The sequence below is a fragment of the Pipistrellus kuhlii genome, unplaced genomic scaffold (assembly GCF_014108245.1).
Source record: "Pipistrellus kuhlii isolate mPipKuh1 unplaced genomic scaffold, mPipKuh1.p scaffold_m20_p_17, whole genome shotgun sequence".
NCBI classification, from domain to species: Eukaryota; Metazoa; Chordata; class Mammalia; order Chiroptera; family Vespertilionidae; genus Pipistrellus; species Pipistrellus kuhlii.
This window is the reverse complement of record NW_023425482.1, coordinates 1154245-1168672: the sequence shown is the minus strand read 5'-3', so window position 1 is coordinate 1168672 and position 14428 is coordinate 1154245. Positions and strand designations below refer to the sequence as shown.

The window sequence follows — 14428 nt, the reverse complement described above, 5'->3', positions numbered from 1 at the left end:
TGTCCCACCCTGTATGTTTCTTGCATGTATGTGTGGATGTATCATTTACACATGTCTACAAGAAAGAATCTGTGTGCAGAATGTTTCTGCACATGTGTCTTCTCACATGTCTGTGAGTCTGTGTATGTGTTTCAGAAGTGTGTGTTTCTAAGTATGCACTTGTGTATGTCTCTTAAATTCGAACATGAGTCTAGGTGTATGTTTGTTCCATGTCCCTGTTGTGTCCATGTGTGTTCTGGTGAGCCTCTGAGTATTTGACGTGCGTGTGTGAATATGGATATGTCCTCTCTGTGTGTCTGGGTATATTCGAGCAGACTCTGCATATGGATACTAGTAGTCCTTTTCCCACTTAGGTCCCCTCAGCTCCCAGGCAGTTTAATCTCATTCTTCCTCCTGTGGCTGTTTCCATTGCTTCTGTCCCCTCTCCAAATGTTGAAATTAAGCAAAGGCAGCAATTAAGTGGAGTTCCCCAGACAACCATCCTACCAGGATTCCCTTCTGGGAGCTAAATGAGCACATGCACACCCAGGCATAATACTATCCAGGCACGGCAGAGCCCCGAGGCTGCATATGCTCTGGCATGAAGGCACCACTGAGCTGCACACAAAGCATAGGAGGGTTCTTTGTCCACTTGCTTGATTTGTACCATCCTTCAGGTTTCAGCATGAAGGTCCCCTCCTGCAGGAAGCAACGTTAACTCCCTAGAGCCTGCTTCTGGGGTCCCCACCCGTTTGGTCCCCATCAGAGGCCAGACTAGTCTGAGCTGTCTGGGGATGTGTCTTTCCCTCTTTTGGAATGTGAGTTCAGGGAAGGCAGGACCTAATGCTCTTAGACCTACTTTTGCTGCAGTGTCATCTAGCCCACAAATCTACAGTAAATACAGAACTAGCATCTTTGCCTCTGCCTGTCTCTGTTTCCAAACACCTCTTTATGTCTTCAAGTACTTTGGTCTCTTTGGCACATACTTGGGTTGCTATATCCTCTCAGTCCACCAGGTTTTTTCATAGCTGTAGTGGGCAGTTCCATGCACATTGCAGATATTCCCTGTTCACTCCAGTGGTTCTCAAAGTGTGGTTCCTGGACCAACAGCATTAGCATCACCAGGAACTTGTTAGAGATGCAAATATTTGGACTCCACCTCAGACTTACTGAATCAGAAACTCTGGGTTTGGGGCCTGAAGGTCTATGGTTAACAAATCCTTCAAGTAATTCCAATGCAGCTAGTGTGTGAGGATTACTGGTCTAGCTCACACAAGACATCTCTCCCTCCTTTTCTGCCTCAGATTGTTAGGGGCAGAAATAGAATATTGGAAATAAATTATAATTATAAGAAATATTAATCATGCTCTGAAAACCAAGATGGTTCTGTTCTGATTACAAAGCACATTTTCACTTGGCTGCGATGGAAGCTAACATTGACATGCAGTCCATTCTCCTTCTGAGAACTGCCTGTCATTAAGGAAAGATTTACAACCTGATGGCTGAGACAATCTAGTCCTAGAGGCACCTGCTCTTGACAACCCCCAGCCCTATTGCCTGTAATCTGGTCCCAGGATTCCTAAGGCACTTACCCGCTGTGACTCCCCCCAGCCCAGCCCCAGGCTGTATGGCTTGTATCCTGTAATGATTATCCTGTGGCTACTTTCCCATTCCTCTAATTCCCACTTTCCCATGTAACCTTTGTCCTTCAACCCAATATAAGCAGCTGGCTTAATGGTGGAGTGCAGGGCAGATTTTTGTTGATAACCTGCTGCTCCCCTGTAATGCCAGCATCATTGGAGTAAACACTGATATATGATTCAACCTGGTCTCTGCTTAATTGGCTGAAGTATTATAGAAACTGGCAGCCTGGACCCCTTGATTGTCCGGTTACAGGATTGGGATGGTTCTCAGTACTAACCCTTCCCCACAAAGGGACAATCATCACCCAAAGTGGTAAGAATGGGTGGATAAATGCCCAGACTCTCTGAATTTTGCAGGTGGGAGGAAGGGGGAAACAGTCTATGTTCTACACGGTTCCTTAATGTTCCCCAGAAGAATGGACCCCTAGTTGCCCAGAAAGGTAACTTGCTTTTCTTCTTTCTCTGTTTCACTCTGTTTCCTCCCTTACCCATTTCCTGGGTCTACCCTCCCCCCAACCCCTGCCCCGCCAAATAAACCAGTTCCACTGAATTCTAATCCCACTCTTGGCATTATCTCCGGGTGTTTCCCTCTGTCTCCCCTCATCTTCACCACTTCTGTAGCATCCCTAGAACTGTCCTTTTTCTGAGTGTCTACAAACCCGTATCCACTGTGCTGGGCAGAGCATGATGAACTTTGCTAGTGATTTGGAAAGATGGGCCCTTGAGCTGAGTTTATTTAGCTCAATACACATAAGTGGAAAGAGTCTAAAGTCTGTTTTGGAACCTTCAGCAAAGCTAGGGCTGACAAAATGAGTGACCCTGTCCCCAAGAAGGTTGTTTTATTCCTCCCCTCAGATGAGGGTTCCCACAGGTGCTTTATGACCATCCAGGTTCCACCAGGCTAGGGCCATGGCCATTGGCCAAGGCTGTGTTCCATTCAGACCAGCGCTCTCAAAAGATCAGGTCCTCCTTGTTACCATAACCAAGTCTCCAGGTCAGGCTTGTAGACTACTTCCCACATGCCTCTTCCTGCAACACCATCACCATGAGACACATGGGACACCCCAAATTACTCTGCCCTATCCTCTCACAGCATCAGGATAAGCAGACACCATTTCTGCTGAGTTATGTGTTGGTACAATTCCAATAGGTCTGCTGGGGCCGTGGATGTGAGTGGAGAGGGGAACTCAATGGATAGACTTCTCTGGGTCAACCTAGCAAGATCCTGCCTCTGCCCCACTTCCTATCTCCTTCTCCTTCCATGGGATATCTGGTTAATGTACCTTTTTTTATTTGTTTTTTGTTAATCCTCACCTGGAGATATTTTTTCCAGTGCTTTTCAGAGAGAGAGAGTAGAAGGGAAGGAGGGAGTGGGAGATGAAAGAGAAAGAGAGAAAGAGAGAGAGAGATTTGAGAGACACATTGACTGGTTGCCTCCTTTGTGTGTTGCCATCAAGGGCTGGGAGCAAACCTGCAACCGAGGTACATGCCCTTGGCCAGGAATTGAATCTAGGACCCTTATATGTATAGGCCAACACTCTAACCACTGAGCACACTGGCCAGGACTAGCTCCAAGTCCAGAGAGTCTTGAAGTCAGCTTTTCCCTTTGCAGCCAGCCCAAGGAGTCTTGGGGAGGAGCACTCCCTCCTGTGGCCTGAAAGGTCAGTCCTGTTACTGGGAAGGGTCCAGGTAAGGAAGCTCCACTTGTGGAAAGGACATCAGAGGAGGTGGTGCTGAGACAGGGGACAAGTTTGGGCGCCAGGGACTCTAGGATGGAAGGCCACATTCAATGCTCTGAATGAGAACTGGACACACACATGTACACATACCCATCCTCACAGCTGAGTTGGCCCATCTCAGGCCCCCACTATGTCTCTTTGACTTTCTCCATGTCTTTGTCTTTATGTCTTTGTCATTGCTCCTTGAATATGTCTGTCTTTCTATCTCTCTGTCTTTCTCTCTATCCTCCTAATCGAAGTCTGCCCATATTTTCTGTCTCTGTCTCTATCTCTGTATCTCTGCCTGTATCCAGGATTCTTGCTCCTAAGCAACGCCCCTGCGACTCCTTGGGAGGCGGGGCGGGGATGCGCCTTTGGAAAAGGGAGGGCAGCCTACGCCTTTAAGCTCGGGCGCGCGCCAAGCCTGCGCCTTTAAGCGCGGGCGCGCGCGCGGCCCTGGGTTCCTGGCGTGGAGGCCGCGGGAGCACCCGGCCGGCCTGCCTTCCCAGCCCCCGCCCCGGCCCCCGCCCCGGCCCCGGCGGGGGAGGGGTCTCTGAGCACGGCCCCTCCCCTGCGCCCCTCCGGTGCCGCGGTGCCCTCACCCTTCGTGCCCCCGGCTGTTCGCCCCACCCCGGCCCCCGGGGCTTCCTGGCCGGCCCCTCCCCCACCGCCGCCGACCCCTTCCCTCCTGGCCAGCCTCTGCTACACACTGGGAAGCAAGCTGGTAGCCTGCACCGCAGACCCAGAGCCTGCAGCCCGACATCGGGGGGGCCTGCACTCCGAGATTGGATCCAGGGATCTGGAAACAGGGACCCCAAGACTGGAGTCTGAACACCAATATCTGGGGCTGGAATCTCAATATCAGTCGCTGAGAACCCAATATTTGGAACCCGAGCCCCAAGACTTGGATTATGGATCCCAACATTTGGAGCCTGAACCTCAAGATTTGGAATCTAAAACCCCCAATCTGGAGCTAAACTGACTTCTGTGTCTGAGACTTTGAAATCTGGGATGGGATTCCTGTGTCTATTCCCCCAGAATCCACTACTTGGGACCCGAACCCTGAGATTTAGGCCTCAAATTCCAAGATCTGTACCCTGGCATTCCAAGGGGCCTAAACCTGAGTTCTGGCCTGAAGTCCTTGCTGCAAACCTGAATGCTGAAATCTGGGACTAGAGACCTCCAAAACTTGACTTAGCAACTCAATAACTGAACCCAGCACCCCAGTTCCAGACCCCAGGACTGGACTTAGGGCTTAGACCCTAAACTCTCCATTTGGCTGTTTTGCATCCCAAGTCTAGAGCTGGGTGACCCTGACTCTGAACAACCTAAAGCGGTGCCTGAGTCTCTAAAACTGGACCCTAGCTGCCCAATATTTGTCTAGAGACTCCATGACCACATATATAAGCTGAAACACGAGGATAGTCCCTCTACAGAGGCCTTGGGGACAGGAAGGAGCGACTAAGCACCCCCTCCAGAGTCCTGATCTTTGACCCCCTGGGAGCCTGAAGACTCTGCTCCCTGGGACGTCTCCAACTCAGGTAAGGCAATTGGGAGGGAGTTTCTCAGTGACTCCCATCATGGGAAGGGACTAGAGAGGAACTTTGTGGTTGGGGGTGAATGTAGGTAAGGACCATGTAACCCTGGGAATCCTCAGGGTTTCTCCCAGAAATAGACCCCCATCCATGGATCTACCTCCAGTTCCTCTGCCTCAGACACTCTCTGGACATTTGGCCAGTCCTTCCCCTCTCTGATCTCCTCTTCCCCACGTGATGGCATCTCTAGGTCTGAGACCCACTCCCAGTAGATCTTCTAACTTCTTCCCACCATGTATCTGACCATCTCCAACCACCTCTCCGATCCACAGCCCCTGTCTCTTTTCTCTCTGACCATCTTTGACACTTCTGTCCACTGCTCCTATCTCTGGCCACTTCTGGCCACCACTCATCTCAGTAACCATCTCTGTCCACCTCTTCTGTCTTTGATCGTCCACAGCCCTGTCCACAGCTTCTCTCTCTGGCCACCTCTATCTATTGCTTCACTCAGTGACCACCTTTGATATCTTTGCTGCTCTCTAGTCATCTTTCATTGGCTCTCCTGCCCTTCTCCAGCCCTGACTTTCAGCTGTGGCCTTTGACTGTCTGACCACTTTTGACATCTCTGTCTACGACTCTTCTCTCCAGCTGCTTCTGTCTGTCTATTCTCCCACTTCCTCTGTCCACATTTCCTCTCTCTGCCCATCTTTCATCATCACTCTTGCCCTCCTCCCACTCCTGACCCTAATTGCCAGTTGACAACCATCTGACCATCTCTAGCCTTTACTGACTGACTACCTCTCTTCTCTGTTCTGTGATCATTTCTAATATCCCTGGCTGCCTTCCCTCTATCTGATGACCTCTCCACACCCATCGCCCAGCTATCCTCTACTCCTGACCACTTTTCTGGCTTTTGACCATTTCTAACCATCTTTTACCATTTCTCCCAGATCTGACCACCCCCTGACCACTTCCTCTCTCTTTGTCCACCACTTGTCTTCTTGATTATCTCTAACCATCTTTCTTCTCTGGTCATTTTCAACTACTTCTGACCACCTATTCTCTCTTTGGCCACCTTTGACCATCTCTTGGTGACTATGTCTAAAGCCCTCTTGCTTATCTTCTAATCACCACCACCCTGACCAACCCTCCCATTCTATCACCACTCTGGCCATTTTTAATCACCTCCCTGCCTTCTGACCATCTTTGTTAATTTCTGCTCCCTCTGTCCTCCCATGACACATCTGAGTCTTTGACCATCTTTTCCAGCTTTTTTTTTTTTTTTTTAATATATTTTATTGATTTTTTACAGAGAGAAAGGGAGTGAGATAGAGAGCTAGAAATGTCGATGAGAGAGAAACATCAACCAGCTGCCTCTTGCCCATCCCCTACCAGGGATGTGCCCGTAACCAATGTACATGCCCTTGACCAGAATCAAACCTGGGACCTTTCAGTCCGCAGACCGACGCTCTACCACTGAGCCAAACTGGTTTCAGCTTTTCCAGCTTTTTGATGTGTCTGACCCTTCCTCTGACCATCATTAACCAACTCTTATGCTCTTAGCTCATTGTTACCTTCTCTCCTGGTCTTGGACCATCCCAACACCCTCTGGTAGCCCTCTTCTGACCTCAGCCTGCCCTAATGCCTCCCTTCTTCCCTGCAGGCCAACCCTGCCCGAGATGGCCATCCTCCCGCTGTTCCTTTGCCTGCTGCCGCTGGCCCCTGCCTCATCTCCACCCCAGCTAGCGACATCCAGTCTGTGTCCCCGTCGCTGCCGCTGCCAGACACAGTCACTGCCCCTGAGTGTGCTGTGCCCAGGGGCAGGCCTCCTGTTTGTACCACCCTCGCTGGACCGCAGGGCAGCCGAGTTGCGCCTAGCGGACAACTTCATCGCGGCTGTGCGCCGCCGTGATCTGGCCAACATGACGGGCCTGCTGCATCTGAGCTTGTCACGTAATACCATCCGCCATGTGGCAGCTGGTGCCTTTGCTGACCTTCGCGCCCTGCGTGCCCTGCATCTAGATGGTAACCGGCTGACCTCACTGGGCGAGGGTCAACTGCGTGGCCTGGTCAATTTGCGCCATCTCATCCTGAGCAACAACCAGCTGGCAGCCCTGGCAGCTGGCGCCCTGGACGACTGTGCCGAGACACTTGAAGACCTCGACCTCTCCTACAACAACCTGGAACAGCTGCCCTGGGAGGCTTTGGGCCGCCTGGGCAACGTCAATACATTGGGCCTCGACCACAACCTGCTGGCTTCTGTGCCTGCTGGCGCCTTTTCCCGCCTGCACAAGTTGGCACGGCTGGATATGACCTCCAACCGCCTGACCACCATCCCACCTGACCCGCTCTTCTCCCGCCTGCCACTGCTAGCCAGGCCCCGGGGGTCACCTGCCTCTGCCCTGGTGCTGGCCTTCGGTGGGAACCCCCTGCACTGCAACTGCGAGCTGGTGTGGCTGCGGCGGCTGGCGAGGGAGGATGACCTTGAAGCCTGCGCCTCCCCGCCGGCTCTGGGTGGCCGCTACTTCTGGGCTGTGGGTGAGGAGGAGTTTGTGTGCGAGCCCCCTGTGGTAACTCACCGCTCACCACCCCTGGCAGTGCCTGCTGGTCGGCCAGCTGCCCTGCGCTGTCGGGCTGTGGGGGACCCTGAGCCCCATGTGCGCTGGGTATCACCCCAGGGCCGGCTGCTAGGCAACTCGAGCCGTGCTCGCGCCTTCCCGAATGGGACGCTGGAGCTGCTGATCACTGAGCCGAGTGATGGAGGCATCTTCACCTGCATTGCGGCCAACGCAGCTGGCGAGGCCACGGCTGCTGTTGAGTTAACTGTGGGTCCCCCACCACCCCCTCAGCTAGCCAACAGCACCAGCTGTGACCCCCTGCGGGACGGGGATCCTGATGTCCTCACCCCACCTTCTGCTGCCTCTGCCTCTGCCTCCGCCAAGGCAGCAGACACTGGGCCCCCTGCTGACCGTGGTGTCCAGGTGACAGAGCACGGGGCCACGGCTGCTCTCGTCCAGTGGCCAGACCAGCGGCCTGTCCCAGGCATTCGCATGTACCAGATCCAGTACAACAGCTCAGCCGACGACATCCTCGTGTACAGGTGCAGTGCCCAGGCAGGGGGCAGCTTGGGTGGGGGAGTGAAATGGAGGGAGGGTTAGAGATACGTCTACTGGTACCCAGGCTGCAACACAGCTGAGAAATGAGGCTGCAAACTTACAAAGGAAATCAGATAGCAAAGGTAAAAGAAATCAGACAGAGAGAGTAAAAAGGAATCTGGCAGCAGTGTTAAAAAGAAATAAGGCAGCAAAAGTAAATAGTAACAAACATATAAAGGAAATTAGGCAGCAAAAGTAAAAAGTGACCAGGCCAAAAGAATAAAGAGTCGAAGGAGAAAGGCAAATTTGGGGAGATACAAGCAATTTTAAGTAGTAAAGGAAAAGAGAGACCAGGTATTTCCAGGTGACAGGGCTAAATACAAGATAGGCTGCAGGAAGAAAAAGAGATCAAGCAAGAAAATGTAGTTATCGTGGGGAAAACGGAATGAGTCAGCCCTGCTGCAAAGGTTTCAGACCAGGGGTTAAAGGAAAATGGGAAGGAAGTTAAACAGAGTTCACTTTGGGTTTGTGCAGTGCAAACTGCTCCACATATTTGGAGTTCTTATATGCAACATCTCAATTTTTTATTTTCTAAACCAAATTAAACCTAGTTTAAGTTCCACCTGCTAGGCGAGCAGGAATGTTCAGTTTGCCACTGTTGGGGATTCCCTTCTCTCTTCAGTTATTGCAAACACAAAACTTGGGGCTTAAATACTCCACGAGATGGGCCAGCATAACTTCTGCCCCTGCGCTGGAGAGTACATGGCACATCTGCTGAGGCCACATGTGTTCTTTAGTCTTGGCTCTGGCGTGAGTGCTTCTGACACCTCTGACCCAGTCCAGCCTTGCATGGAGAGCTGTGGAAGGCTCCCTGTTCTCACTGCCAGGCTGAGTCAGTGGTGCAGTCCCACCTCCTGGCTGCGGAGAACTGGGCCTCCTAAGACTTGGGGTCTGCACCTTGTATCCTACCATGTGGGTCCTGTTTCCCTCCTCGGGGACCCCAAGAGATAATCACTTGATCTTCTTTTCAGTCTTGGAAATCTAATAAGCTCATTCCACTCTCTTTCATAGGCAGAGTGCCCAGTAGATTCCATGGAGGGTCCACCTGAAAATCACACAAATTCTGTCCGCTGTGCCTGGCAGGGGATGGGACGAATGCTGTCCTAGATAGTCACCCTCTCAGAGACAATCGCAGAGTTTCCTGTAGCTCCCTCATTAAAGCAATTTAAGAATAAAACTGATCATAAAACAAGTTAAATCTCCAACAGAGTGCTCTGCTACAAAAAGTAGTATAGTGGAATTGGGTGTTAGAGAAACTAAGCAACAGAGATAAAAGGAGTCAGTAGGCAGAGATGGAAAGAAATAAGGCAACAGAAAAAAAATCAGCAGTGGTGACTGAGGCACATCAGTTTAATGAAAATGGTATCAGATGACAGGACTCACTGCAAAGCAGGTTATAGATAGAATAAGGCAGTGGGACTAGGAAGGTGTTCATTCAAAGGTTAGAAGGAAATTGGCTTAGTGATATGGAGCAATCAGGTGGTTAGATGAGAAAGAACCTAACTGTACACTAGAGGCAAAGAGAAATAGGCACGGGCTGGAGGGAATCAGAAGTTAGAGGGAAACTGAGAGGTAAAATAAGAGGGAAAGTGGATATGGGGTTAGAAGGAAATGGGAATTCGGTTAGAGGGAGGTCAGAGAAGGTGAGGATGCAATTGGGTGGTGAACTAGAGATTGCTGGCTGTAGTCTAGAAGAAGCTTAGGTGGTAAGCTGGTGGGAAGTTGGGTGAAGGAACTCAGGCAGTGAGCTGGGGAGACTAGGGTGGGAGGACCAGAGTGAAAGCAAGTGGTGGAGTGGAGCAAAATTGGGCAGCAAAGTTAGAGGGAACTGTAGTTGCAGGCTGGTGGGAAATTGGGCTGGCAGTGCAGGATGGGAGTCAGGCAGCTGGGGATAAAGTGAAACAGGACTGGGAGAACTCAAGCAGTGGACCACGGAGAAATGGGTAGTGGGCTAGAGTGGAATTAGGCAGCAGAGCAGAGGGGAAGTGGTCAATGGCACTGGAGGGAATTTGAGCTTATGGGGGGCGGGGATCAAACTGGGGGATGTGAGAGGAATGTGACAGTAAAGTTAGATGGTGGGCTGAGGTAAAATTGGCTAACAGACTGGATGCATATCAGTTAGGCCACTGACTGGGTGTCAGACTAAAGGAATTCCAGCAGTGGTTAGAGGGAATTCAGAGGTTAGAGTGAATGCAGCAGCTGGACTGGGGAGAAATTCTCTAGACTGGAGGGTAGGGATGAAGTGCAGAGTGGGTGCTGGTAGCTGGAGACTTGACCCCTGCCTGCCTGTCCCTCCAGGATGATCTCAGCCGACAGCCGGTCCTTCCTGTTGACAGACCTGGCGACGGGCCGCACCTACGATCTGTGCGTGCTAGCGGTGTACGAGGACAGCACCACGGGGCTGACGGCCACACGGCCTGTTGGCTGTGCTCGCTTCTCCACAGAGCCCTCACTGCAGCCCTGCGGGGTCCCGCACGCACCCTTCCTGGGCGGCACCATGATCATCGCGCTGGGTGGTGTCATCGTGGCCTCAGTGCTGGTCTTCATCTTCGTTCTGCTCATGCGCTACAAGGTGCACGGTGGCCAGCCCCCCGGCAAGGCCAAGGCACCTGCACCCGTCAGCAGCGTTTGCTCCCAGACCAACGGCACCACACAGGCCCCGTCTGCTCCCGAGCCCTCCGCACTGAGGGCCCACACCATGGTCCAGCTGGACTGTGAGCCCTGGGGGCCCAGTCACGAACCCACAGGACCCTAACCTCGTGCCCACCAAGGGGTGGCAGGACCTAAGCACCCTGTGGGACCTGGCCTCAGACTCGCCAAATTGTTCATGGTTTTTAAAACTGATGGGGAGGGTGTCAGGGGCACTGAGGGGCACAACAAGAAAGTCCTATTTTTCTAAGCTTGGGCCTGGGCCCTTGCCCTTGTCTCTGTCTGTGGGAGTTGGGATTACCATGCAGGGTCTGGAGCTGGGGATGCCTCTTCTGGGGAGAGATCCATCTAGTTCTGTCCAAGGTCCCTGGATGTGGCTGAGGACCCATTCCTTAAGCGTCGTCTGTGAGCACGCCCTGTGATGGGTGATGCTGTGGTGCCTCTGACAGCCCCAGCTATGCCTTCAGGGAAGGTCATGAGGGAATCCTGGGAGACTGTGGGAGCCCAGAAAAGGTGCCTGACTCAGCCTAGGAAGGGCTTCGGGGAAGAGACATGGGACCTGAGAATTATCTCTGGAGGAGATAATTGGCCAAGAGCAGAGGAAAGGGTGTTCCAGGCAGAGGGCACAGTACAACTAAGGACTTTGTAAGTGCCAGACATTGGGGTACTGTGATAGAGGAGAGGTAGGAGGGGTGAGCAGGGTCCAAGCTTTCCAGGTGGCCAGATAGTATTGGGAAGCCATGGGAGGCTTAATGCAGAGGAGGACAGCATCAGGTTTGGGCTGTAGGAATATCCTAGCTACCATGGGGAAGGTGGACCAGAGGAGAAGACTGAAGTAAGGAGCCCAGATGGAAGCCAGGTTAAGGACTAGTATAAGTAAGGACAAGACTGGACCAGGGCAGGAGGGCTGGGAAAGCAGTTAAGGTTGGATGAGAATGACACTTAGGAGGCTGAGTGGCTGAGTTATGGAGCTGAAGAACCATGGGGGAAGGAAGTGTCCAGGATGAAGCCCAGGGCCCTGGCCAGGGAGGGGACAGCGGAGCTGCTATGATACTGGACCAGGGAGAAGGCGCAGATTTGGGGAAGATACCAAAGCTATTGTGGGACTTGGTGGATATGGAATACCCAGAGAGCATCCAGAGGGAGATAGTCAGGGGTCCTCGGCCTCTGGGAGTTTTCATGTCTAAGGGACAAAGAAAAGCCTAGACTAAAAAAGACTAAACGAGCAGCAGGTGGCAGGACATAGTGAAGCAAACTGGGCAAGTCAGATCCAAGTTATTCTTGTGTTTAATGATATCAAGGCTGCTGTGAGAGTAGTGTTAGGGGTTTAGTTGGACAGATGTCAGACTCCACTGATTTGAAAGTAGGAGGTAAGAAAGTGTAGAGAGGGAGTGTAGACCTGCCATTCTGTGAGCCTAGATCCTGGTTCAGGTTGATCTGGATCTTTCTGCATATCTCTCCAGCGCTGGTCCTCACTGTCTTGAACTGCCCTAGGCTCCCCTCATATACCAAGAGGTTCGGAGGACCAAACCCTGGCCTTGGAAATATCAGGTCTCATAGGAGATCCAGGAATGGGATTAGCAGTAAGAGGAATAGTGCTCCTTGATCTCAGGCTACCTCTAGTGGTGGGTGCAGAGGCAGAGATGTGGAGAGAACTTGGGTCCTATCAGTATTCTCGGGAGTGATGCTGATGTGAGGAGCAGGGTGAAGTGGGCCCAAGACCCGACTGGCTGTTCTCATGATGTAGGGCACCACAGCTTTGTCGGTGGGTGTAGGCCTTGGAAATGGCCTTCCTTGGCCGTGGAACACCTGAATCCCAGGGATCTGGCCTGACTCCCAAGTCCTCCAGCAGCATCATTAGGTCCTTCCTCTTGTTATCCTTAGGGGGGCTGAGGTCAGGAGCAGCCATCAGGGACAGTGAGATATCTTGAGAAAAAGGCCTACGGAGGAGCAGGTTTGGATACCTAGAGCCAGTTGCTGCCATGAGGGGGAGCCAGAGTGCACTGTTCCTCAACCCTGTTTTTAAGTTATTGTGTGCCTACTTGTGCTACATGCTGGGGATACAGGCCTGTCCTGCCCTCATTTACCTCACCATTTGATGGGGAAACAAATGTTAAGTAATCACAAAAGCAGGTGTAAGCATCGGTGATGACAAGTGGGGTCATGCAGGAGAGATCCATGCAACTGAGAGACCTGACCCAGGAAGGGAGTTTGAGGGAGGTTTCCTGGAAGAAATGATGCCTCAGCTGATCTGGTTGGAGCTAACTACACAGCGGGTGGAAAGGGCATTCCAAGCTAATGGAACAGCAGGTACAGAAGTCCGGGAGCTAAGGGATGCATGTGCTGGAGTATGGTGGGGAGAAGGAAGTGATGCAGTGTTGAGACAGGAGAGTAAGAAGGGGACAGATGATGCAGGCTACTGGGAGAGTCTGGATTTTATTCTAAGTGGCATGAGAAGCCATTGGAAGGTTTTGAGCAGTGAGGAGAGTTGTCCTTTTTAATCCTAAAGAAACTCCAGTGGCAGGTCTGTTTTGCATGTGGGAACTAAAGTAAAGCAGGGAGACCAGGAAGGAGGCTAGTGTAATGGTCCAAGCAGAACATGTGGGGGCTGAGTGGATGGATTGAAGAGAGAGTTGAGACTACTTTCCCAGAAGTCTCCATCCTCTATGCAAATGAGGATAGTCTGGATCACTACCCCGCTACCTTTTCAGGCAAGATTGCTAAGACTGGGAAAGAAAGATCCATTCCTTAGATGGGGGAGCTGACCTCTCTGTAGAATAGAAATTAATGACCTTTTCCATGTTCAAGTACCAGGCAAACAGTAGATCGAGGCTCTGCAAGGCAGAGGCTGTGGCTGGTTGTGGGGGATGTGAACACAGGAAATGTGGGCCCAAAAGGGGGACACACCTGGTGGTAACTTATTGCATGACTGGAAGCAGGGAGGAGGAAAGGAGGTATATAGGATAGGCTGGTCCTTCCAGCATGCCCCCTCCCCCCCCGCCAGGCGCCCCCACAGGATGCCTGGACCATCTCTCACTCCCATGCAGAGACAATACAAGTGGACATGTACCTAGAATTTAAAGTTAAAACATAGCTTGTCCAACACTGCCTACCTAAGTCCACCAATTTCCTGAGCTCAGGGAGTGCTACTCCTTCACTGCCCAGCCCCATGTGGCTTTGAAAATGCCTGCACATTTTTGAGACCAGCTTTCTTGGTGCCAAAGTGCCACGATACTGGAAGCATTTTCTTCAAGTGACTAGTTCTGATACCAGGACTTTGTGTGCTGCCCAATCCAACCCATGTGCTGGGTGTGGCTATTCCAACACAGGTGGAGTGTCTGGGCATACTTGTGACCTCTGGCAAGGCCTCAGCTCATGCCAAGTTTTTTCAGCTCTTTACATGGACACATATGTGGGAGAATCAGAAAAAGGGGTCATCTCTTCTGGGTTGAGCATGGCTCCTGCTTTTAATCCCTTTCTGGTGCCTGTGCTGTTTCATGCCACACGAAAGCGAGAATAGGTATCAATGCTCAGTGTTGCCCTGACCTGTGTAGAGTGCTGCGGAGAATGATGTAACAGTGACTGACACACCCTCAGACCATGTCCTCACAGAGTTCCAGTCCAGTGGAGGAAATAGATATGAAAAAATGACAGACCAGAAAGGCCAGGGCTGGGATGGGGGAAGCACAGGTGAGAGTGATTGGGGCCTGTTTAAGCTCAAGGAACTTTGGAAGTCCGGATGGGCTCCT

At 51.8% G+C, this 14428-nt stretch overlaps 1 protein-coding gene across 1 annotated transcript; it reads left to right on the top strand.

The window, feature by feature from the left end:
- Window positions 1-3927: 3927 nt before the first annotated feature.
- On the top strand, window positions 3928-14191 carry LRFN3 (leucine rich repeat and fibronectin type III domain containing 3). Its single transcript, XM_036440603.2, has 3 exons — window positions 3928-4881; window positions 6539-7975; window positions 10329-14191. Exons 2-3 carry the CDS (start codon window positions 6555-6557, stop codon window positions 10783-10785), a joined length of 1878 nt encoding a protein of 625 aa, XP_036296496.1. The 5' UTR covers window positions 3928-4881; window positions 6539-6554; the 3' UTR covers window positions 10786-14191.
- Window positions 14192-14428: the final 237 nt, after the last annotated feature.

Coding starts and splice junctions, on each gene's coding strand:
- LRFN3 (XM_036440603.2), top strand. CDS start 6,555: ATGGCCATCCTCCCGCTGTTCCTTTGCCTGCTGCCGCTGGCCCCTGCC. Junction 7,976..10,328: donor GACGACATCCTCGTGTACAG/GTGCAGTGCCCA, acceptor CTGTCCCTCCAG/GATGATCTCAGCCGACAGCC.